This window comes from Phaethon aethereus (assembly GCF_964289735.1).
Source record: "Phaethon aethereus genome assembly, chromosome: 14".
Taxonomy (NCBI): domain Eukaryota; kingdom Metazoa; phylum Chordata; class Aves; order Phaethontiformes; family Phaethontidae; genus Phaethon; species Phaethon aethereus.
In genome coordinates, this window is record NC_138590.1 from 12,590,356 (window position 1) to 12,616,074 (window position 25,719).

The 25,719-nt window shown below is 45.4% G+C and overlaps 2 protein-coding genes across 2 annotated transcripts in view; both read left to right on the forward strand.

The window, feature by feature from the left end:
* Nucleotides 1-576: 576 nt before the first annotated feature.
* SOX30 (SRY-box transcription factor 30) lies at nucleotides 577-8,817 on the forward strand (the record flags this gene model as incomplete). The annotated part of the gene is made up of 5 exons (XM_082005986.1): nucleotides 577-965; nucleotides 2,205-2,444; nucleotides 3,821-4,000; nucleotides 5,942-6,434; nucleotides 8,445-8,817. Exons 1-5 carry the CDS (start codon nucleotides 635-637, stop codon nucleotides 8,815-8,817), a joined length of 1,617 nt encoding a protein of 538 aa, XP_081862112.1. The 5' UTR covers nucleotides 577-634.
* Nucleotides 8,818-15,453: 6,636 nt separating this feature from the next.
* ADAM19 (ADAM metallopeptidase domain 19) overlaps nucleotides 15,454-25,719 on the forward strand; it is a gene marked incomplete at its 3' end in the record, with an annotated part of 32,385 nt that continues 22,119 nt past the window's right edge. Inside the window, exons 1-2 of the mRNA XM_082006272.1 lie at nucleotides 15,454-16,012; nucleotides 18,744-18,814. Of these exons, the coding sequence (XP_081862398.1) occupies nucleotides 15,656-16,012; nucleotides 18,744-18,814 (428 nt within the window). The 5' untranslated portion in view covers nucleotides 15,454-15,655. The remainder of the gene's footprint in view (nucleotides 16,013-18,743; nucleotides 18,815-25,719) is intronic.

Below are 25,719 nucleotides of genomic sequence, written 5' to 3' on the forward strand. Positions count from 1 at the left end.
GTACGGCGGAGAGCCCTTCTGGGGTACCAGGCGGACTTCTCTATGGTTTCAGCAGGTGCCGGAGCCGGGTGGGCGGAGCGTGGCGAGAGCGGAACGGCCGGGGCACGGGCGCGGCGCCTCCGCCAAGCGGTCTCCATGGCGACGGCGTTGTGTGGCGGGGGAGGGAGGAGGGAGCGGTGCGGTGGGCGGTGACGGCGCGAGGGCGCGGCGAGCGTTGGCGCAACGGTCGCAGGCGGCAAACGGCCGCGGCGGGATGGAGCGGGCGGCCAGGGAACGCCCGCCCCGCTCCGGGGCTCCCCCGGAGCCGCCCCCCGGCCTCCTCCGCCCCCCGCTGTCCCCCCCACAGGGGGAGGCCAATGGCCCCCTCAAGGTGCTGCACATCAAAGTCGAGAAGCCCGAGCCGGAGGAGGGAGATTCTCCGGCTTGCCGCGGGGACAGCAGAGAGACCGGGGGCGAGTTCCGGTGCTCCACAGCTCCAGGGGGGGGTAAAGAGGAGGTGCGCCGTGCCATCAAGAGAGAAAAGGACTATGAAAGGGGCAGCGGAGAAAGCCAGAACGAGGTGAAGGTGCTGGAGAAGAGGGGGAATGGGAAGGAGCCCTGGAGAGGAGGTGCCGTCAAAGTGGAGCCCCCTGACATGGCCTTCGAGGCCTGCAGGGTGAAGATGGAAAAGGACGATGCCCCGGCTGGCTCCCTGTGCGGGCCTGTGCATGCCAGCACCGATGACCGCAAGGCACAGTTGTGTGAGGGGTTTGGGGTCGTCCCTGAAGATCTGAAGGTCCCGGTTGTGTTTCACCCCTTGCCTCCTGGGACCCGCATACAGATCCAAGGCCCTCTGCCATCAGAGCTGATCCATGTGACTAAAGTGCCGGTGAAACAAGTGCCGCTTAAAATGCAGTCTTTACTGGAGCCTTCAGTAAAGATTGAAACTAAAAATGTTCCACTCACAGTACTGCCCTCCGATTCAGGTATTATGTTAAGAGAGCTTGCAAGGGTTCAGTGCGTGGCACACAGCTGACAGGTTATCAGATAGGAGAACACAGGTGGAAAGGTTGTATTAGAGAACCAACCCTTTGGATAGCCTGGAGTTTGTACAAGTCTTCTTCAGCATCGGATGTAAACATACAGGAGCAGAGAGTTCTCTAGTGGTTTGTTAAAATCAATGCAGTTTTGTCCACTTGCTCCCTGACTACATTAAACCCCTTATAACCATGTTCAGAATTGCGTTGAGTTGTGATTGCAAGTTTAAACTCAGGAATCTGCTTGATTTTTAAAGCTATGAAGCATTCAAACACCTCTCTGAGAAAATCTGGACACGTTAAATGAGGAACATTTTGAAACATTTGGATTAGAAGCTTACTTTTTTTTGAAAACTATCTAGCTTTCAAAATTATTGACTTAAAGTGAGGTCTTAAAGACTAGAAAAATTTTGCCCTTTATTGATAATGTGAAAAAGTTCATTTCTAAGCCCTTTTCAGAGAGGAAATTGCTTGCTTGGGGATCAGTTGTGAGGAGTCTGGGGGTTCATCATGTCACCAGCTCAATTTAAATGCAGTCTGTGTTTACAAAGATCCAGTGCAAGGTGTCATGTAACAAGTCATTTCGCAACACAGGTTCCTTCAGCAAAATAAGTGTCCAAATCTGAGAAAAGAATGAGGGGGAAATAAGAAAAAGCAACAACCAGAAACCCAGAACAGCAACAACCTCAGCTGAGAAGCCAGGGACTGCACAGGTCTGGGACTAAAGTGCCATACCATCATTAGATCTGATCCCTGCATCGTGAGGGCTTTGGATACGTAGGTCTGGTGACAAATTTGCAGTGATATGGTCTATGCTATACAATGTTTAGTTTATAAATCCATTAGTTTATAAATTCTTGAGAAAACAATCTAGCCAAATGAAATCCAAACCAGTGTGTTAGCAGTCCCATATGTTTGTTTGTTTTGTTTTTTTTTAATAACGTGTAACAAATGTCAGGTAAATAATTCCTTATGCAGTGGTTCAGTGAAGGTTCATGGAGGATACTCCCTTAGCCTTAGTTATTTTTCTAGGAACTGCTCTCCAAATGTGCGTTGAGTTTCACGTGTTCCAAATCTCTGGTGATTCTTTTGACTCTTGCCAAATATCGTCTTGATGTGCTATTGAATGTAACCTGTATTGCATATATTGCCTGGAAGATGATCATCTTTCCTTGTTTTGTTGCATAGGTATGCCAGATACTCCATTTAGCAAGGACAAAAGTGGCCATGTAAAACGTCCAATGAATGCATTTATGGTGTGGGCTAGGATTCATCGGCCTGCCCTAGCAAAAGCTAACCCAGCTGCCAATAATGCAGAAATCAGTGTTCAGCTTGGATTGGAGTGGAGCAAACTGACTGAAGAGCAGAAGCAGCCCTATTATGATGAAGCTCAGAAAATAAAACAAAGGCACAGAGAGGAATTTCCTGGTAAACATGTATTTATTTACCTGAATGCTTTAGAAGTGCAAGATTTTTTTAAAAATGGATCTCTTTCATTAGAGCAAGTAATAGAGTTAGAAAAAAATTACAAAAATTTCAAGCATGCAGTCCTTCTGTCAGCTTTCTAACGTCTGAAAGCATATTCATTTTTTAAAGCATCCAAAATGATGTTTCATCCTTCACAGCCTCTAATGTTTCTTATGGTCTTGGACCACCACAACTACAGCAGCTCTTCTGAATGCTTGAGTAGTCTAACGGCCAGATACTGAGTTTATTATGAACATGGCCTGTTGCATCATTTTACAGGCTCCAGAAAGAGCTGCCCAGGTGGCCTGTGGTGACACATCCATCCATTCCTTAAAAGCAGGAAAGGGAAATGCCACAGGAAGCACAAACAGCATTGTATTCTGTGGGATTCTTGAATGTGTAGACTTGGGGTTCACAAATAACATTGCGGAAGATGTTGTTTCTCAGCCTTTTGTCAAAAGGGTTAAAGATTTGTACCTTTAGTAAACTCATTTCTCCATAACATTGCAGTTCAATAAAACAGAGCATAAGTACTCTGAACACTCTTTTTAAAAGCTGTTGAGGTACCAGGTGTCGTGATCCTTTCTCTTTTGTTGTCATAATCCTGCTAGTTCATGGTTATGGCTAATCCTGGTAGACAAGATCTGACTAATCTGTCATAAACAAGCAAAAGATAAAAGCAGCACTCTCCCTCCCTCTCTCCTTGCACCCTTCAAAAAAAGAAAAGGGGGCAGTGGTGTTTCTTTAAAGTAGCATTAAGACTTAACCTGTGTAAGAAACCAAGCTGCTCTGTGTAAATTCATAAAGTATTTATACATCTGTTAGTGTCTGGTTAATGTTGTAAGTCAAAGGCAAATGTAATCCTCCAAAATCTATCCAGGATTCCTAGTGGGTCATATTTTCCATTGTCTCTTGTAACCTGCAGGTATTTGTGAGACTTAAGGGGTTAGGAAACAATCATGAAAGACCCACATTTTGAATACAGTCATGGTTTTCTTCCACGTTGAAAGCCCGTGTTACAGTGTTCTGTTCTCCTCAATATGCTTTCCTCAACTGTGCCACGTCACTCCCCACTGTTCTCTATCTCTTTGTCTCACAAACGGTTACGATTTAGTAACACAAAAACAATGCCCAAATATGTCCATTTTATTTCCACCTCTGATAAAACTCCCCATTTGCTGTCGCACTGAAATAAATGGAGTATTGCCATTGACTATTGGGGCAGGTTTTGTACTAATTTTTTTTAGAGACTTCAGAATTACAGATATCATAGCTTTACATAAAGAATGAGACCATCCCAAAAATTGGATGTCTGCATCTTTTTTCATCTCTGACAGGTTGGGTTTATCAACCACGACCAGGCAAAAGGAAACGTTTTCCACTGCCTGTCTCTGCTGTATTTTCCGGTGCTTCTCAGAGTATCATCGCTACCAATCCAGCTGGCCTTTGTCCCTTCCAGTCACCTGCTTATTCTGTTGTCATCCCCAATGTTAAGAACAGTATTGGACATCCAGTCTGTGAGTTTTCAGTAGTGAATGATTTTAAAAACTCAGAATTTAGCTGTTGTAGTAAAAGGTATACATACAGTAATGTAGATATAGTTAAAACAATTTCTCAGTCTTTCTTGACACGACTGTTTCTACCAGTCCTCTGCACTGCACCTCTGCCTCCTAGTCTCTACCTACTGTTTCCTCAGCCTCTTAAATTCTTCTGGCTTCTTCATTGCCCACAGATCCCAGCTATTTTCTTCATAGTTCCTGGTTCCCTCCTCCTACCTCTTGCTCTTTTTGGATCCCTATTCCTCAACACTTGCTTCTCGTCAAGCTACAACTGTTTCTTTTTCTTAGTCTGTCCACCTCACATATCTCTTACCCAACCGGATCTGACTGCACTAGCACTCAATGCCTCTCTACTAAGCCTGAAAAAGCTCATTAGCTTAGTCCATGGCACCTCCACTCTGATGTTAGTGTTCCTAAGTAGTGAGGGCACCATTGCTCTAGCAACTTAGACTGCTTACAAGAGGTAGCAGACAGAATTGTCAACAAGGTCACCAGAAAGAAGTTAATGGGTACTAGTAAGGTGTGTGCTGCAATAATAAAGCAAGCATTAAATGTGGAAAAAGACTTTTTTGTTTGCACATTTTCCATGACCAGTTACACCTGGAATAGTTCTATAGGTAGGTGTTATCAAATTGCACATGCCCACAGTTTGAGCATGCAGAGCTCAGTTTTTATACAAACAAAAATATAGTTACAGAAGGAATACATTAAAAAGTTGCACCTAACATGGAAGGATCCTCCTTTTTGTAAGAAGTCAATAAGGGCAGCGAAATAGGGTGCAGTATGAGAGCCCGCAGGCAAAGTACAATAGCTGACCTGCATATTTTGTAGTGAAAGAGCTCTGGCTCTATCAGTGCATGGGTAGTGGATTTCAACAACAAATAGCTTAGATCCCGGCAGTGGCATTTTTCTCTTTAAGCATACTGACAAGCGCTGCTCTCTTTATAATGAGACAAGAAAATGAAATGCCTGTTTATGCTGTGTGGTAATATTTGGAGATGTAAAAAAGAGCACTCAGCTTTGTCCTGGTGAAGTTCTGAGTTAGTGATGTGATCCTTTCCCAAGTCCTTCTGTAATTTTGACTGAATAAAGTATTTTTTGTTCTCTTACCCTAGCATATTTTTAAATGTTATGTTGTCCTCAGATGCTACCATGTTTCATTCCAGAGTTTACTATCCTACTGTGGCTGAAATGATTCTTAAATACACACTGTAAAAATCTAGATGCATTTAAGTCCTGTTGACTCAGAATTTAGACTCTTAGACTAGATAGTGGGGTTTGAAAATACTTATGCAATGTGTTTTGAAATCTTTCTTTATAAAGGCAGCCCTGTTGACATGACCTGTGATTTGAAAGTGTACATTCAAGTGTACATTCTGCAAAACATTTCAGAGTGAAATTGGCCAGTGGATACATTCATTGGTGAAACAAATAAGAGAACATATCAGAGAGTAGGGTGTTGTAGCTGTTGCTTCTGCTCCTCACTGCTGCTGTGGCACCACACAGATTTGTTAAGAATTTGGCTCATTCCAACTCATCTGGTAGACTTGGGAGGTCTTCTGAGGTTCAGGCGCTAAAGGCATGCTCCAACCCCATTCTGTGGCCATATCAGGACAAGACACAGCCCTGACCAGCCTCACAGCCACAACAGTCACTAGCCAATTCCTTCTTCTTTCACCCTTGATTATCTGTAGAAGGAAGATCAAGTGTGTGGGCTCCAAACCTATCTGTCAGAACACATGTAGGCCAAGTGGTGTATGACTGTGAGTTGCAGGGAAGTAATGCTAGGAAGTGTTTTGGGGGAAATGATTCTGGCACTGGCTGTTGTTTGCTATGCTGCTGTTAATGAAATCTCTTCCTGTAATCATGTCTGATAAATAACTGTTCTGTTTCCTAAAGGTGAAGCTCCTTCTGCCATCCGTCTGCCACCTTCTTCCATTCAACATGCTGGTCCAATAACACTTTTCCAGACTACTAGTGCAAGCACCACATCAGTGGCTGTTCCAGCTCCAACCCTGCCCCTGCGCCCTGTAATTTCACCACAGCACTTTGCTGAACCTGCTCACACAGAAGCTCTTGATATATCGGCTGGGCTCAATTGCTCTCTGAAGAGACCTACACCAGTTTTCATTGAGAGCTTCAGCAGAAACCCAAGTAACATAACCAATGCTAATGGCAGATTTTCTGTCTCTAATAGTGAGTCCCCAAAGGAGTACCCAGGGGTTTCTATTTTTCCTAGAGGTGTACCTCTTCCCCAAGCTACACCTTTTCTTCACTCACATCTCTATGAGTCTCTTCCCATTGGTCAGCCAACCAGTCTGTTTGGAGTACCTCCTCGGTTTTCATTTCACCACTCTTACATTGTACCTGGACCTCACTATTTCCCCTCAAGGTAATGAAACTCTTCATTTCAATACCAGTAAGAATAAATGCTAAAAGGCACAGGGTCTTTTGACTTACAGAAAGATGGAGCATTCAGAAGGAAATGTGCTCTTACCTTCCTATAGCTCCTGTGTGGTGGGACCTGCTGGCCTGAGGGTGCTCATAATATGTGCCCAGTTATTGAAGGCTCAATAGTGCCATTGCAGTAATTGGCACTCCCAAGCCCACCGTAAATAGAAATATCTTCTCTCCACTTAATGCATCTAAGTTCTGTTGATTTCTACAGAGAAGCATTAGGTAGAGATACTGTAAATATATTTTGAAAAATGATTGGATAGAATTAAAGTAGGTGTGTGAGATGTCTCCTGGGTACTATGATTGCAGCTGTCATAACTACCAATATTTCTGAAATCCAACCTGGTGGGAAATGTCTTCAGAATTTCTAAGTAGTAATTCCTAGTTTTTCTGTTGCAATCTCTGGGCAGGTAATCAGAGATCACCTAATCAAAGAATTTACAAACTAACATGTATAATATCCTGTGGGTATTTCCTAAGCTAAGCATGCATAGAAAAGTACCAGTGCCCTCCCAGCAGCAGGTGTGCTGCTCAAACGCAAGTCGTCTGATGGCCTCCTGATGCTTCTTCTTTGTAAGGCATCATTTTTCTTTCATGACTGTGCAATATCAAACATAACAAATTTTTATGACTATTAGACTCAAATTCTGCCCATTTATACACTAGTAATAGCAACAACTGATATGTTCCTACAGCAATAAGACTACCTGGTCATAAATTAGGGCTGATGATGACTCAAATGATGACACCCCCCTGCCCCCATGATGCCTCAAAAGAACTTTATAAGCTGATAAGTGTAATACAAGACATTTCTACTTTGGAGGTCCTTTAAAGAAACACAGGACACATATTCCCAAAATTGCTAAAGATTAATTTTGCTTAGCCCTTGGTCTCTGAAATTAGACAATTTTGTGAGGCCTCTGAGGGAGAGGAGTGTTCCTGTATCATAAAAGACTGTTCTGAGTTCACACATTAATGGACTTCTGAAGGCTGCCAGCTTTGCTAATGCCAGGATCTTTCTAATACAATGATTTATGAGTTCACATTCCTATAAACTCATTTCTTGCATCATAATTTCTGAGTAGCACTGACAGTGCAATTGCATGTATGCAGATTTATGCACTAAAAATGTAATTGTTGGATTGAAAAGATAGTTTCCTTGAAATGTCAATAGACATTGTATCAATGTCTTCATGATGTCTGCACTGTAGAGCTCTATTACTTCTTCACATTACTTAGTTTTCTTAACAATGTAGTGAATTTCTGTAACACTCTGTAAATTACAATACTTTGTGTCATTTTTCATCAGAAGAAAAATTCAAACTTCTGACACCAGGGGAATACAGTTACATTTGACATAGTAACTTCCTGCAGTCTAGTATGTAGTTGCTTTTTAACAATTTATCACCGTACATTCTTTAAATAGTAACACTGACAACCACATATTGGGCACATGGATCCTCTGTCCCGCCTCCTGTTTAATAACAATGCAACAGACTCAGGAGTCTACTCAAAGGGTAAACGAAGAGCATTTTACTCCAGCTCTGGCACAAATTTTGGCATACAGAAATAACACAAACTGACTTTTGATGCTTTGTTTTACTATTCTGAGTATGTCGGTTAACATGCTGCAGGCTTATCAAATGCTGGTTTATCCATGATAATATTTCGTTGATAAATATGATGGGTTTTGTGTTTGTTTTCAAAGCAACGTCCTGCATGTATCTAGCATGAAGAGGTGCATACGCAGAGATATGGAATCTGCATGACTCTTGCTATGGCCCCAGTGTTTAAATTAGGCATGGTTTTAAATTATGCGTGTTTTGAATATTTCAGCAGGATCTGACTAACATAGAGCATTAATGTCATTCTGTCTTTCTAAGCTGAATGGAAATCTAGGCAATCTGCATTTCTGAAAGCCAACTTTCAATCTCTCTCATTGCAGCACATGCCCATTCACCCGACCTCCATTTGGCTGTGGGAATTTCTCCAGCTCAGTGCCTGAATGCCTTGGCTTTTATGAAGACAGGTACCAAAGACAGGAGGTGATGTTTTCAGCTTTGGATGGAGACTATCCTTTCAAGGAATACCCAGAAGAAAGTATACGTGAGGACCACCGCAACTATGAGAGCCTTGAAGTAGTGTCCTGTCACAGCAGCTGCAACGAGGAGCGGTATTTGAGCCCACTACCACAGCTGGACGTCGGAGCATTGGAGGAGGTTTTGTCAGCCACCCCATCTACTCCCTCCAGCATCCACCTAGTCAATGTAACTGACAGCGATGAGGAAGAAGAAGTAAAGTTGTTGCGAGAATTGTAATTTTAAAAACAAAATATAATCCAGAGAAATATTATAGAATGGGAAATAAATGTTTTCCCCAACACTGTCTTTTCAGTCAGTGTGTTCAAGGGAAAACCTGTGTAGCTTGAGCGAGCTATACAGGTCATTTTGAAGAGTCTGGTGATCTGATTTTGTTTTGAGAGATCACATACAGATCTGGGGAGGTCAAAAGCCTCTGGAGTTTCACCTGTTTCATCAGGGCATTGTTTGGGCTCTGGATCAGGAAAGCACTTACTTACACAGAAATTCAGCTCTAAGCATGAGATAATGTGCTTTCCTGAGGAGAGGTGTGTTTAAGCACATCCTTTTAATGCCAAAATAGACATTTTGATGGTACTTGCCATAATTTTGTAGGTATTACTTTAGGAGTTTTAGCAAGCGAAATAATTCTGTTTTGTGACTGTAATGTAATTCTTGCTGCAGTAAAATACTATAAGGCCTGGAGAGTGAAGTCAAGAATGATTCTGTAATGCTTTATATTTTTTCTTTGATGAGACAGTTTTAAGCTTAATTTAGTTAATTTTTAACTGTAGTCTGTATTTGTGGCACAACTGCTATATAACCCACTGAAAATTTACATCAGTTTCAGTAATATCTTGGTATGCAACCAGCTCCATTAATAAAAACGGGATTGTCCAGAAGGGGTGGTGAGGCATGGTAGCACCAGAAGATGGATGGGATCTGGCCCTGTGACTTACACTAGTGGGCTGTGGCTTGATCCCTGAGCGTAGTTAGTACTGTAAAGAATTCTCCAGAGAATAGCAAATTCTCTGAAGAATAACAAAGGCTTTTAAGAGAGAGAATATCTGTGCTGAACTCAGAGAGTAATGAAATTCAAAATTTTTTGCCCCAAATTTGTAATTTATGTTACTAACTTTTTTTTTTTCTCTCATGTTTTGTGTACTTGAGGGTCATTTTCTTCTGGGAATCCTGTTATTTTGCAGTTGTTGTATTTCAATAAACTCACCTGAACAAAGTGTCCCTAGTGCTTCATTTTAAGCCATGGACTTTGGACTGAGTGGGGACAGGTAAATCCTAATTCATGTAACTCACAGACTTACTGTGCAGCTAAGCTGCACATGCCTAGAATGATGAGCTGGAGTCACTTTTTCAGACAACTTGGGCTACTAATAGTGTACATATATGTGTGTGTATTTCTAATTGTGTAAATCCCACTACAAGAAAAATATGGGAAGAGGTGAAAGCCATGGAGAAGTTCATCCATGCTGGGCTGTCAGAGGATGCTAAGGAATAATTCAGAGGAAGCCAGGTTGAGGTTCTCATATAGGACATCCTGTATTTTATGGGTTATCACATTGGATCTGTTAGGTTCTGAGTGTCCTGTCGAACCTGAGGCTTAGGCCCCCTGTATCCATCGAGACTGCATTACCGATAAAGAAGGTATAAATGACATTTCCATATGCTTCAGAAGCTAGTTCTAAGTCAGCGTAGTGTAGATATCCTCTGGGTTCTTTGCACTTTATGTTTTCAGTCTTATATCAACATTTTCATCCTTTTCTGCTTCTGTGGGCTCATAACTCCATTTTTCAAGTCCAAGATCAAAACCTCTCATTTGAGAACTACTGCATTTTGTAGTTAAAGAACACAAAAGAATGAATAAATCCTGTCTACCCTACACATTGCAACTCTGTTGTAAACAGCCCCCTGCTCCCACTGCATCTGCAATGCAGATGAATCATTAAGAGGAAAGTCTTATAAATAGTAGAAAATGCCTGTTCATTCCTAAATTATCTTCTCGCTGAAAGCTGATCTGGCCTGCAGGAATGCATGTAGGCAAATGTACTAATTCCTACACAAGTATGTTTTGAGGTATAAAACAGCTGTTTGTGGGATTATTCTCTAGCTCTAGCTTCCCTCTTCTCCCATTTTTCTTTTTATACACTATGGAGTAGGATAGAAGACATATTGCAGTGCAGCAGATTCTAGAATAGTTGCACGCTATGGATAATACAAATTTACTTCCTCCTGTATGGGGGTGTCCAGCACTGTTTGAAGGGAGGTGCCTCAGAGCTGCTCGCTTGTACCCAGTGGTTGCTGTGAACCCGGTGCTGATAGCTCTGAGTGAGCTTCAGTGGGCTGGGGGATTCGGCATTTGCTGCTCAGCATCCGTCTGCTACTGGGCCTTTGCTGTTCGTTTAGGAAAACACAGTATTATACCCTCAGTGGAAATCTGCTCTGTTTAATACCACAAAGGCCAGGAGAAGAGCAGACTGAGGTTTAACACATCCTGGATATATCAATGTGAAACAAAATGTAAGGCTGAGCCCTGCTTCCCTTCCAGCTAGAGCTGAAGTCCTGAATCAGTCGTATGAGATCTGTGCCTGCAGATCTATGGCATTGGATCCAGCCCTCAGCTGAGCTCTCTTGAAGACTATTGTGTCTTGTCTACAACAGGAGTGAAAATGATAGGAGCACTCCATCTAACCCTGGCTTCCTCGGAATCATTCCTTAGCATGCTCTGGCAGTCCCCACACAGGGGAATTCTCTTGTGATAGAAGAGGTTTCCAGCTCCCCTTTCTAGGTCATTTTCAGCCCACCTTCAAACTTATTTCCTAAATGCAGATTCCTGAAGTGTCAAGTATCTGTGCTGTTATTTCTCCTCTTGCAACATGTGAAGTGGGTTGTAGATAACGCCAGTCCCATGATGACCATGTGCCCTCCTGCAGGCCTGCTCCATGGCAGGGCAGAGGGCACTTGAGACATGAGAGAGAGACTCTACTTTCTTATTACTCTTCTTTATCTGCTGTTTACCTTAATATAAACTAAAAATCACCTTGCATGCTTCTCAGCTTGAAAAACAAACAAGATGCAGATTTTCCAAACCAAGTTTGTTTTCATTCTGCTGCTGTAAATGTCTAAAGACATTCAGTAGTGCCTCCTGGTGCGTCACTCCCTGTGGCTACCCTTTTGCAGCGACAAGTTTCTTCTCCAAAATTACTGGTCAGTTTTATGAATTGGATGTTGTTAAAAGTCCCTGTGCTGTTATACCTGTTTCCCTTCTCTTACAAGAATAAACTGTTGTATTGGAGAAGTTTGCAATTACTGTTGTGTTGGAGAAGTTTGCAGGCAGCGTGGCGAGGACTACGGTGCTTTACATGTACAAATACAACTAAAAAGATGCAACATGTCTGCATATACAATCTTCTACCATTAAGTTCACTTGCCTGTAGGAAAGAAGCAAAAGTAGAAGCAGTGACCCACCCTTTAAAAAAAGCAGAGAGGGTACTTTGATATTATTTCACTAACAGCACATCGGGACCAACCCTTGTCTAGTACCTGATCATCTTACAGCACTTCTCCCTCTTTGGCAGGACAGCTGCTCTAGGGCTCTTCCAAGTATTCCCGCTGCCCTACATGGGTGGTGGAAAGCCAAAGCTAAACAGAAGATTCTGGGTCAGCCGAAGCTGTTCTCAACTGCTAAGACTGAAAATAATGAAGTTCACTGTTAAATTGCTGGTTCCCTTCACGGATTCACAGCCTTCCTCCTTTGATCATTCCAAGTGATCTGAAGGAGAAAAATGTTCTGAAGAATGGAAGATTTCACATTCCACTCAAGTCAGCCAAAGACAGAAAATTTCTTTCATCAGTGCGAGTGTCTGAAACGCAGAGGTTAGGCAGGACAAAAAGTCTTCTACCTTCTTCTTCGAAGACTTTGGTTCTTGGTAACATTTTCTCCAGTGTCAGCTGGAGTCTTTTCAGAGCAGTTCATTCAACAAGCTTTCTCATTGCTCAAGAGAGAGTTCCAATGAAATATTACTGACCTTTTAGTCTGATACATGTCCAAGTCATTTTCCACATGTCTGTTTCTTTAGCAGGCATTCTTCTCTGTAGGTCTATCTTTCTATTTCCTTCTAGGTGGCTAACTCCTGATTTCCTATGAATGCCATGGGAGAATCATCATCTTTTGCTTTCCAGCTAACAACAATAGTGTTAAACTATCTTGCAAACGGTAAGTAAGTAAGTGTAGTAAACTGTAAGAGTAAGTGCAGAAACCTCACTACAAAAGCATTCGCACCAGCTTTGCCCCGGGGAAACTGAAACACCTCGTTTTCAAACCTAGTGAGCGACGCATGGACCGACCCTTGCTCCAGGTGCTGCATGGAGGCTGCTGCTAATGGGTATGTCCATCCCTTTGATCAAGGGGATGTAATAGATAAGGGAACAGAGCACAGACTTCCAAATTCCCAGCTGATACTTTTAATGAGGCAGTTGGGATCCTGGAGGAAATGAGTCTGAGTCTGTGTAATTCCTAGATAACCCAAAGCCTGACCTTGCTCTGTCAATCCGGCAAATGTCCCACTGACTTCGGTAAGAGCTTTTTGAAGAGATGGGTACAGGCAGGATCTGACTCATCCTGTGCCAGAGGCAGGTAGCGTTACAGCATCTGAGCACTGTTAATAGAGCTAGAATATCCTGAATCTTTCCATGCCACAATGTCTCAGCAATGTAAGTGATATATCATATACATATATATAGACAAAACTATATATAACAACTGCACAGTCTGTGGTTATATTTTTATAGAGGGAGTTTCTGGTGATTATAAATTAAGATATCAATTCTCATATTACCAAAATCCAAAGATAAAAATACCACTGTATAACAAATGCCAATATTACATGTATTTCATTTTTATGATATTTGAATGATGACAAAAATCACAGGCAGCTAGTTATCGGCCTAAGTGTTTTAACAATCTTAAAATAAAGCTCCTTTTATTCCATTTTATGCTTTTTTGGAGTTGATCTTTTAGAAAACTATATGGAGCAATCCCTGTGAAGGTTTGTTGTAGTGGGAAGTTTAGTGACAATCTTTCAGTGCAAATATACATGTTCCTCATCAGAGTTTTTTTTTTCCTTTGGGTAGATGGAAATATTATGCAGGGATGAAAGCAGAATAGCTAAATTTGTGTCTAAATTTGGCTTGCATTTTTACTTATTTATAGTAAAAGCATCAACAATAGTGCCATTTTTTTCTTCTGTATTACAGGCAGCTATAAATAAGTGAGAGAGTTCACAAGAAATTCGAGGTTTCCCTTCAAGATGCTCCATATGATTAGAAAAGAGCTGAAATCTGGTCCCTGGATTTTTGCTCTGGGAAATAACACGATTTAGTTGTGTGATGAAAATTTGTGACCTGTCTGTGGGTCAGCTAAAATGTCATTTGTAGCCTGCTCACCCTGATGATTCCCTTTAGGTGTCCCCAAGATGTCCTAGCTTTCTTCTGCCAGGGTGTTATCAGGAATAAACCGACCTTCACAAGATCACAAAGGTTCAGCATGTGAAGTGCTGGAGGAGAGAGGGAACATATATGAAAGTGATAAACCAAAATGGCATCTGCAAATGGAACAGTCACATTACCTTCGGGCACAGTGGCAGGACTTAGCAAAGACCTCCAGTAAAAGAGAGCTCTGTGGTTTCAATAGCATAAATAAACCTCTGGACAAGAGACAAAATCATTACTATTATCTAGCAAACCTTTATTCTAAATGGAGTATTAATTTCCTATTGGCCTGATTTACTGATACACCCTGAAACACAGCCAGGTACAAATTCCCCCCATTTCTTAAGTTGGTTTCCTGGTGGTTCACCTACACAGGCACTTTAAGTATAGAGGTGAATGGAAAGGGTTGCAGGGATAATGTGGGTCAATGGCTGGCTGAAGAGTATGGCTGAGAGGCAATGCCTTTCCTTGCCACCCTGAGCTGACCCCATAAAAATGCATCTCGGTCCGGCCTCGCAGCCTTGCTAGTGTGGCTGCAGTTGAGCTGGCCGGGAGTCACAGCACAAATACACTGACAGAAGGGAGGGCAGTTGCTTTTCACAGGCTCAGCGTGTGCAATGAGCATCCACAGCACTGAGGAGCTCTGGTGTTCATAGCTGGCAACCTCAGCACGGCCCCGCTAACTCATGCTCTCCTCTCCTGGTGCGACCCTGAGCCACGCTGGCTAACTGGCCCAGCAGCGAGGCACTGCAGCCGGCAGCCCTTGGGCTGCTCGTCTCCCTGCGGGGCAGAGGACTAGCAAAGAGATGATGCATGGACCGCAACCCATGGGTTAGCCCTGAAGGGTGTGGGAAAAGACAGGGATGCTCCTTTGGGAGCCTCATGGGAGTGAGTGGGTATCCCTGAAGGGCAGCACAGGGAATATGAGCTGCCAGTGCTTCCAAGCCCTTCCCCAGCCCCAGCCCCTCCATCTGCCATCCGGGGAGGGATGCACTGAACATCTTTTCACTTCTGCCCCTTTATATGGGCACAGTAAATCTCAGCCTATAACCCGTCCAAGGGCAATGCATTTCCCAGGGGTTTAGGATGCCTCTGGAAACAATGGGTTCAGCCACGAAGGGTTTGATAGAATTACATAATAATATAATAAACAAATAAATAAATAAACAACCACTCCTCCATTGACGATGATTTGGCTGCTTCCCTTCACCAGGTCTCCCTTCTTTGACAGCTTTTGAGGCACGATGGATTTCCGTGCTCGAAGGAGCTGGGGCGGGGGGGACACGGCGGGGTTTTGCAGGGAAGCCGCCCCAGCGGGGCGCTCAGGCTTCCCCCTGCCCCGGGGTGCCGGGGGGACGGGACAGCCCGGCCCCACACACCCACGCCGCAGGGCAGAGCCACTACTGAGCCCGGGGTGGGGTGGAGGAAGAAGAGGAGGAGACACCCACCCCCTCACCCCTCCTAGGCAGGGGGCTACAGGGGCGGATTTGGGGCTGGCGGTGGGAGGAGAAAGCCGGGCCGGGCCGTTTTATACGGCGGGGCGGCGGCGGAGCGCTGTCTCCTGCCCGGAGCCATGCGGGGCCGGGGGCTGCTCTGCGGCATCGCCCTCTCGCTGCTGCTGCTGCGGCTGCCGCCGCGTGAATGCGGGGTGCCCAGCCCGGGGGGCTGCGCCGGCCGCCCCTCGCCCCCCGCAAGCGCCGCTGGCTGCATGAGCCCCCGGGGAGGGAGGGGGGACGGCGGGGAGGGAGTCAGGCTGGCTGGGGGGGCTCCTCCCGCGTCCCCTGCGGCCGGCGCAGCGCTCCCGCCCCGCCGCTCCCGAGGGCGGGCGGTGAGCGGCCCCTCTCGCCTGTCCCCTGCGCGGGCCGCCGCGCCGCAGCCCGAGGTGCTGGAGCCGCGCCGGGCGGCGCCGCCGGGCCCCGGCAGCGAGAAGGTAGGTCGCGCCCAGCGCCGTGTTTCTGCCTTGTTTTCAAGCCTGCCATTCGTTTCCCGGGGGAGGAACGATGTCGCGGTTAGCGTCGCGGACCCTGCGATATGCGCTTTGGTTTGGTTTTCGGTTTTGTGGTTTTGTTTTTTTTTTTAAACTGAGCTCTGTGACAAGCCGCAGGGATGAGCCAGGAAGCCCATCTGCAGCACGGGGAGCTGCTGCAGCTCCTCCAAATCCCGGGAAAGGCTGGGCGAGCTGGCTGGCACACCTCGGGCGCTGAGCGTGAGACTGCGCCTGGCGACCTGCATCCAGCCGGTGCAAAGGCTTGTAGTCTTTTGCCCTCTGCCATGCTCGAAAACCTAGATCAAGCCTACCTGAGCTATACGTCCATAAAAGGGGAGCGGGACAGTACGATCAGTGGCATGTAGGGAGCAACCGAGTAGAGGCATCTGCTTTGGGAGGAGGTGCTTCACTGAGTAAAGCCACCCGGCAGCTCAGGTGTGCCTGTCTGTGTCTTAGGCACCGTGCCCTGTAGATCTCACCCCCACTTCTCTCCAGTGGACGGATGGTGTGCAGCCATTCTGAGAACCGCTGGGGTGCCAGACTGAAACATCAACCACAAACCGCGGTTCAACTTCCCAGTGTTTGCGTTGCTACAATCAAGAAGTTATCACTTGCATAATCAAATGAAAGAGGAAAATCCAGATGGTGTTATTTACACCGTGAACCAGAAAAAGGGAAGCCACGGCATTATACTAAAGAAAAATCATGGCATGTCCCCAAGTGTTGTTATTTTGGAGTTTATGTCCTCTCCATATGATGAGACTTTCTAAAACTTTTTATTGTGTCATAGAAAAAAAAGTTACAATGACTCTCTCATGATCTTAATTCTCTTTAAAATGTTCTTGCAATGGTGCCTGGAAATTTTAGTTCTCTCTATTATTGATAGTGATATAAATACATCTGGACAGCATTTCCCCTTATACAGATTTACTGGATCTCAAGGGGTCGTACTTGGTTTGTTTCAGGCAAGTTCCTGTTGGCTCCAAAACCAAGATTAGCAAAGCTTACGTACAGCTGGGATATTTCAGTTACACAGCACTTGGTGGACTCTGAAGTAGTGGGATTATTGAAGGAGAAGGGAAAGCATTATTAGTAACAAAGATCATTGCACAACCTTTGTGAGGAGACCCCCAGACCTCCCCCCCCGCCCAGTTACGGGCAAGGCAACCTCCATTGCTTACACGTTCGGAAAAGAACAGACCTACCCCGAGACGTACTGAGGACCTGTGATTCAGGAAGCTAAACTCAGCCCCTTGGAATTGGCTGTAGTTGTACATATTAAAGGTGTTAACTTGTTTTGCATCATCTTTGTGGGCCTGGTGCAATGTCCTGGAAACTGAAGTAAGAATGAACAGAACCCAGAATACTATCAGGGAGCTGATGAAAAGAGAAGTTTGTAACTGAGCTTGGAATTGATGAAGTGGCACCTGAGCATGTCTCTGGGCTTGACAGATCTTGCAACAGAACATCCTATTCAGTCAGCCTTGCTTTATTTTGCTTTCAGTTGATCTGTTCTGCAAAATCCCTTCCAACACTGAATTAGGAAGTAGCATGGGTTGATCATCTTGCCAATTTTTATAATTTTGATTTTCTTCCATCTGAACAGAGAAGTCTGTTTTTATCAAATGGGTTATTTCTCTTCTGGGAAGTATATTCATCTATTTCCTTCATGAGAAAGCACTCAGAAATCCCCAGCTGACCTTAGCTAGTGGTCCTGCTTTGAGGGAGGTAAAACTGGAAGCCTCCAGATGCCCTTCTTGTTGGGCCTCTAAGAGGGTATATTCTATACTTTCATTGTCTTGTATTTTTTTTTTATGTTGGGTTTATTGTATGCATTTGCCATTGCACTAAGCAATTAGGGTCCTTTCTGTTAACACCAGTAGGTCTTGGGGAGCCAGCTGTCCTGTGTCCTCACTTCGAGCTACAGGCAGATTGCAAAGCCGGGCTGTCCTGTGTGCTTGAACACACTAGAAAGTTGCTGTCATGGTTTCCACTCCCTTGGCAGCCTGCAACTAATCCAAGAGCAGCTGTGAAATACTGTCTGAATAATGGCCAGAACCTAAAGATGTCTAAGGAACCCTGCTGCGTGTATCTTACGGGCATTTTCTGGGAGTAAAGGAGTTTTATGAAAATCTCTTTGAGGTGTGATTCCTCTTGTCCTGAAATAAGCTCCTAAAAATGCCATTTTCTGCTGGGACAACAAAGGAACCTTTGGTTAACTAGCTCATATATTTGACTTGTAAACCTCTGGGGCAAGTTGGGATGCCCCGTGATATGGTACAAAGCATGGTGTACAGGAGGAGGGGGTGCAGTGCATTCCTCCCACCCAGCTGCACCTCCAAGCACTTCAGCACTAGGACTTTCTGCCATGTCTGAGCCCATCCTTCGCCCTAAGACACAAGGGTCACTAGCTCAGGAACGGCATCCTACCAGCATGTTCCTCACGCTTCCCAGCTCTGCACCAGCATGGCTGTGCCATGGGAGCCACCACAGCCTGTCCCTTCCGTTCCTTTCCCCAGCACTCCAGATCTGAAGGTTAAAGCCTTCCCCTGTGGAGGAAGGTGAGGAGTGGTTTAAGGATAGCTGTAAGTTCCAGGGCAACAATTTATGTTTCTGGATGTGTTCATAATTATGATGATGTATGAGTAACAGGCACCATCTCGTTTGCACGCAGCATCCATTCAGAACTGAAGTGAAGATAAAGGCAGAAGGCCAGGAGCTCATCTTGGAATTGGAGAAAAATGGGTAAGTGTGCATGTGCCTTGCATGCTGACTTGTGGTCTCACTAAAATAATGAATAAGGATTACAGTGAAGTCAACAGGAAAACCTCCACTGACTAACAGGGTTTTGATAAAGACAGGATGAGGAAGTCCGTTGCTGGATTTCAAGGTTATTCCAGGTCTGAGTCCTCACTGATGTTAATCAGCCAAACGGTGCTGATTGTAACAGCTTTGTCAGCAAAAAGCAGACAGTGACCTGGCCGTCACTGTGTAAACTTATTTTTGCATCATAATTCTTACTATGCTAACTAGAAAATGTTGCTGATGTGTGGAGTGCACTAGTCAGTGTGACTCTAATGAGCCTTTCATTTGCTCTGATCTGTAGAGGTCCTGCTCCATTTCCTAGGAGAAACGATCTGACAGTTTCAATGCCATTAGTGCCCTTCATGCTAAAGTACACTGAAAAAATGCTTTTGCATTAACTGAAATGCAACCTCCTCTCAGGCATGATACAGCAATGCTGTGTGGTATCATAGGGTGTGATGTGAATTGAATTCAGCTGAAGCTGCAAGGGATTAAAGTAGGTAGAAGAATTCGTGTCTGGAGGCTTGTTCCAGAGGCTCTCTGCCTGGTGAGTGCATTATTTTCCAGTGGCGGAACAGCAGCTGGAAATGTAGCTGCAAGGAGCTTGTCTTTGCTAAGCAGTCCACTTGCACTGTTGGTGTTTTATCTATTTTTACATGGGTATGAAGACTTATCTATGGAAACACAACCAAACGTTTATCTACTAGAACCAGTGGGAATAATAACCTTGAAATAATGACCCCAGTTATATTTTAAATGTATGGTATGGACACCCCAACCGCAGAGCTTGGAGGCCCAGCTTTCTTCCTGAAAAGAGTGAAGTGTCAGAAGATCTTTTTAGTTCTGGTGGCAGTGCATAAACCTAAATGATATGCAGGTCATTTTGGAGGACAACCAGATACCAGATTTTTCTTGGCACTGCCTGCAGTAAAGACTGAAATCTGACGGCTGATGAAAGGCAAGTACACCCTACGAGGTGTTTTCTGTAATAGGCTACAAGTTACTGGGAGTTTCAGAGCTGCAAAAGCTGGATACGTTTCCCAGGCCGTCATACACCTGTGTAGGGCTAAACGGAAACAGCTATAAATTGTGTGTGTTTTGGCATCTCTCAGCTGGGAAAATAGAGAAGTGGTAGAAGAGGCCAGGCACCGTAAGCATTGCTAACTCAGTCCTCTCTGGTGCAGGAAAAATAGCTGTTGCTGACGGCAGTGGTCAGCAATGCCAGGCTCTGAACGGGACCTGGAAGCAGCATAACTGCTAGAGCTGCTGGAGGTCTCCTTCCTCACGGAAGGGCTGTCAGGTCTTGCATATTCTGCAATCGCTACGCAAAGGTGAATTTTTTTCTGGCACAGTAGAAGCTGGCAAGAGCAAGGACCCTTGCTGAATTAATCCGTTTGTGCTCTGCGCGTGATGATGTAACCTCCAGGTGCCTTGCGGGAGCGGTGCTGTGCTACTTCCAGTGCAGACAAACTCATTGCTGGTGTTAGTAAACAGGCTTATAATAATAGAAGGTTTCTATTGTGTTTATTTCCTGAAATGCATTTTAATTCCTTGAGATGTATACACAGAGGCTTAAGCATGCGCAGACACTTCCACTGCGGGATGAATCGCCTTACTAGGACTGATGAAATACAGCAGGTGGTTTGGAGTCTTTTATTTTTATTTTCTGTGGAAAATGCAAGTGATTCATAGGTAGAAGTGCTTCACAGGGGAGTCTTGCCAGGCCTCAAGTCCTTGTTCAAGAAAGGTGATGGCACAATCCCAGAATGCGAGTCTGAACTGGGTTAGATGAGAGGCTCTGGAGAGCCACCACTTTTCAGAGACTTGTGAAGGTGCAGAAGTGGCTTAGACACTCAAATTAAAAGCAGAATGATGAAGCAAACAAAAACATGACGTTCCTGGGAGCCCTGTGGATGCTGTGATTACTAGCATTCGTAGAGCACTTCTAAGTCGATCAAAACCCCTCTTCCTTGGTAAAGAGGGCAGTGAGGTAGAGTCCAGCCTGGCTTGCTGGGTTCCTACATCCCAGCCTGGGGTTGCTCCCCAGCACCCAGGAGGTCACCATTGCTATTGCTTATCTTATAGGGGAGCCTGAGGTCCTAGCTGAGGTTTAGGGTACTGAGTAGCTGCAGCATCAGGGACTTCTCTGAAGGGTTTGTTGGGCACCCAGACAGTAGGAGAGAAGCTGAAATCCCCCAAGTGGGAAGCATCCCTTCAAAGCAGTCTGAAATCTGGCTGCTCGTGGATTTTTGAGTTCACATGGAAATGGGTGTAATAGAACTTCAGCTTTAAGGAAGGTACTTTGGTCATTTTAAATGAAAATGAGCCCCAGAGTTCTGGGTCATCTGATTGAACTAGTTTAGAGGAGCCTCTGGAAACCAGTTTTGCTGTCCAGGTTGGTGCTCTGCTCCCTCTCTGTCCCCAGGCTCAGCACAGGGGTGTGACTCCTCTTGTCCTCTCATAACCGTGTCCCAGCCTCCTGTTGCTCAAAGAAAGCATGAAATGATTGGTGTCAGCAGGGTCTGGTTGGGATATGGTTTGCCCAATGGTTCCCAAACCTAGAAAGGAGGTATGGCAAGCTAGTGAAACGTGGATTAGGCATCCTTGTTACACATTCACCGCTCTCCTTATGGAGGGACAAAGGTGATGAGGACATGAGCTTGCTTTGAAAGGGCGGGAGGGGGGAAAGTCATAATCCCTACAGCTTTAGTAGGGATGCACTAACTTTGACAGAAACGTGCCATTTTCAATATGTGGAAGAAATGTTCACACCCAGCCTGTGATTTCCCATTTCATATGAAAATGACATTGTGTTCATCTACAGAGCTAAAACACAGAAATTATTGCGTATCTTTCTTCAGAACTGTGTACAACTCTGTATTTTGTAATAAGCTCAGCACACATCTATGTTTGGGCTTCAGATCTCTACGAATACAATTATTGCATTAGCAGTTAACATAATATTGCATTATTTCCTGTTCAGACGTTTGATAAGAAGGTGGAACTATGCTGTAGTTCTGAGCAGAGCTCATAACACTATTTAGCATTTCTGAATAACGACAAAAGCATATCCCCCAAACGACTTGGGCTTGTTTTAAATGACTTAAAACCATGTCCTGCAGCTGCAGGATTGGAAAGCTCAAAGCCGCACAAACAACAAATATATGGAGAGATGCCTATAAAGCAACTTCAAATTTGGCTGGGGCTTAGGAACGGAAGAATCTGAGTTGCAAACCTTGGATGAAAAGTGACTTTTAAAAAGCATTTGCATTTGTTAATAAAAAGCAGCTTTGAGCCAGCAGGGAAGGGATGCTGAGATGCTCTGAATGTGTGTGGCAGCGCTGCTTGGTGCGAGCCTTTTCTTTCTAGTGAAGAGGAGAGCTTATATTTGCACAGCACAAAACTGCATGGAATTTGTTTTCTCACCTGAGGAAAAGTATCAACAAGACTTTCCTCCCTCTTCTTCTTTTCCTCTTTGTGTCTCACAGGGAGAGCAGACTTGTGAAAGGCCCACTCAGCTGCAAGGGGCAGTGGAGGCCTCTCCAGGAGAAGTCACCTTCTCCAGGCGACGTCCCTGCCTGCGGGTGAATCCCGTGGGCGGTGTGGGGCATCGCTGTGTGTTTTGGCCGCGCGTTTCAGCTGCGTATTTTGGCTGCCGCCCGCCTGCAGCAGCCACGATGGCGTGGGGCACTCAGTGGCAGAGCCCCAGGGGAGATGTGCAGTAGCTGGCTGAGGACACTGCAAAGAAAGTCCAAAGTTCCTCTGGTCTGACCTCGGGAGCAATCCAGATAGTTAATTTTAGGCAGCTGGATCTGATAAGGAGCAGCATCATTTCCAATCTCTCCTGACCCCACTTGGGTAGGCGATGAGCACTCCAGCCCTGTCTGTTGCTCTCAGCGGTGCGATAAGAGATCTATATGTCACTTGTGTGTCACCGGTTCCTGCTTTTGCTCATTTCCAAGGCCTCTTCCACCCACTGAGCGAGGAAGAGGGGAGGTTGCTGCCCGCCTCTGAGCAGGAAGGATATATGAGATTATTCCACTGATGGGCTACACATCATCAGTGTCTAATGGGCTTATGCCCATCAGTGTCTAATGCACAGGGGGGTAAAGGTTATGTAAAGGAGGCAAATTGAGTTTATCCTGCTCTACTGTCTCTTGGAGTCATCAGAAAAACAGGGTCGGGACCTCAAAAGCCCTAGCTGCTTTTCAGCCTCCTGATTCCCTTGGGATATTCAGTGGTTTCTCTGTGTGGGGCAGGGAGGAAGAGATGAGGAAACGGAGCCCTTTAAATCTTCTACTCCCTGACTCATTATCAGCCAGTTTCCCATTTATTTTATTTCCCTTTTCCTCTCCAGGCATCTTTTATGGTTCCCATTGGTAAGCCAAGGAGCTGTGACAAGTTTTCTTGGGCCCTGTAACATGATTTACACAGTAAATGTCACAGATAATGCAGATGGCAGAAGGGGATGGAGAGTCTTTAGCCTGTGGTGTTTTCCCAGGCCTTACAATAGCTAGGTTAGCTCCACCTCAATAGCTGGGAAGCTACTTTTTCCTTCCAAACTGCCACTGTTCACCCAAAAAACATGTTCTCTGATATATCAGCAAAGGCTCTTGAGGAAGGGAGCTTAAGAGCTCGAGACTTCATCTGGGTGAGACTCACCAAGAAAAAAATTTTGGATTTCAGGGATTTAATGAAGTGCCAGGCTTTGCTGGAGGATTCCAGAGAAGTGAAATCTCTGATTTCCCAGTCGTGATGGATATGGGAAGCAGGCCTGGCTGCTCATGTTGCCATGGGTCATGTATTGGTGGTGTTCAAGATGGGGTCACCTCAGGTTCTGACTTTAGGGAACACTTTAGTGATTGGGAGGTAAGGGGCCAAATTCCCCTTCTTACCCTTCTTGGATCCTGTTGAGAGGCAATGGAGTGGGACCACAAATTGTTGATGGAAATCTGACATTTAAACTTTTTTGGGAGAGTCAATTCCCTCCACCCCCAGATGCTGGCAGCCTGACTGGACAGATTTATTGTGATTTGAGGAAAGGGACAGGGCAAGAGATGTAAGAGATTGCAATCTTCACTTTTCTTGGTCCCAGGACTGAAAAATTGAGTCGATGTTTCTCATGAGAGCTTCATGGACCATTTAGCTTTTACTTTTTGGGAGGAAATAAAAAAAGTCTGTCTCCTAGATACTCATGGGTGTTTTTAAATTGCCAGCTGTCCATGCAGACTAGCCCTTCTGTAAAATGAACCCAAGGTAAGCTCCTCATGGGACCAAATTGTAAAAAAATCCTCCTCGCTCCAATTAGCGAGAGCACCAGCGTGCCACTGGGACCTTCCCAGTGCCCACGGGTGATCTCTGGCTGGTGGAGCCGAGCATGTTCACAGTGGTCCTCTGGGATGGAGGGCTCTGAGCCCCTCCGAGACTTGTGCTAACAAGTGATATTTCCCAGGTGAGAGAAAACAGCTCCCATTTATCAGGAAAAAAGGGGTGAGGTTCTCTGGAGCAGCTGGGAAATGTGCACTCCCTCAAATGAACGTGGTCATGCAAGAAAGGCACCAGCTTTCCTTCTGCTGTTTTCGGGAGCGTTTGGGTGTGCCGTGCAGCCCCTCTCCCCGCAGCTGCTTCTCTGCTCCTCTGCGGTGGCCAGATGAGCTGGAGGTCACGCTCTTGCACTGTCCCCAAGTGCCACAGGGGCGGCTGCCACCGAGAAAGCTGGCATTTGCCCCACGCCCTCAGCCTGCCTCTTCTGCCGAAGGCCGTCGGCTCATGTGCGAAGTATGTGACCTCCCTGGCGCGGTGTCTCGATGCGGCAAAAGAGCCACGCTGCCCGGTACGTCAGCCCGGCACGGCGGGGCCCTTCCAGGGAGCAGCACAGCAGCATGGGGAGGAGGGTTTTGTTTCAAACAATGATATCATTGACAGGCTGGAGAGGGACCAAGATCAATCCACATCGGTCATCAGCAGAAAGCCATCTGTACATTATGGCATCGAGCCACTCTTCCTTCGTTTGGCTTCTTCGCTTGTATTTAACCCAGCTCCCAAGGCTTCCTAGGGAACAAATCCTGCCAAGAGCAGGCTATTCCACCCTGAGCTGGATGCTGAGCCAGATCTTGGGGAATGGCTGATCTTCCCGAAAGCTGGTTAGAAAGGTGTCAGGGCTTCTCTAGAACATTTTGAGCACTCGTGTGTAGCGCAGCCCCACAAGGCTGCAGCTGTGATCAAGGTTTAGCAAAGAGTGCTCCCATGCAAAACCAGCTTTTCCTCTGACTTCATCAGTTCTTCATGCTGATAACTCCTCTAATGACGAACTCCATGCTGACTTTTAGGAAGATGAAGTGTGCTAGCAATCTGCCAGCTGCCTGCCTGACTCTCAGAAGCCTTAAAATGATGTTATTTTGCATCCAAATTGTTGCAGCTTCATCTTGAGTTGCTGGAGAGGTAGTCACAGAGACATATAATGTAATGGAGAAGAAAGGATCAAATCATGCTGTTTATTCCAGGCTTTCCTTCTCCGGCAAGGATGTGAACTCTATGTTCTTCTGGAAATGGTGAATCGGGTTTGTTGGCACTTTGCAGGGCCGAGCTCCCCTGGAATCAGCCGTTCAGCCTGGCACTGTCCTGAAGTGATGGCAAGTAAAGGCCACTGCTAAGGTTTTGGGATACTTGTCTCAGTAATGTCTCCCATTTATCCAACAACTGGTACACATGGAGAAGAGGGACAAGACTGGCTTACAACTCTGGTGCACTCAGAGATGAAAAGAAGGCTTCTTTTCTTTTTATTTACAGTTTGGTGGAAAGCTTGATGCTAGCTGAGGAAGTGAGCTGGGCTGGGAATGAACTTT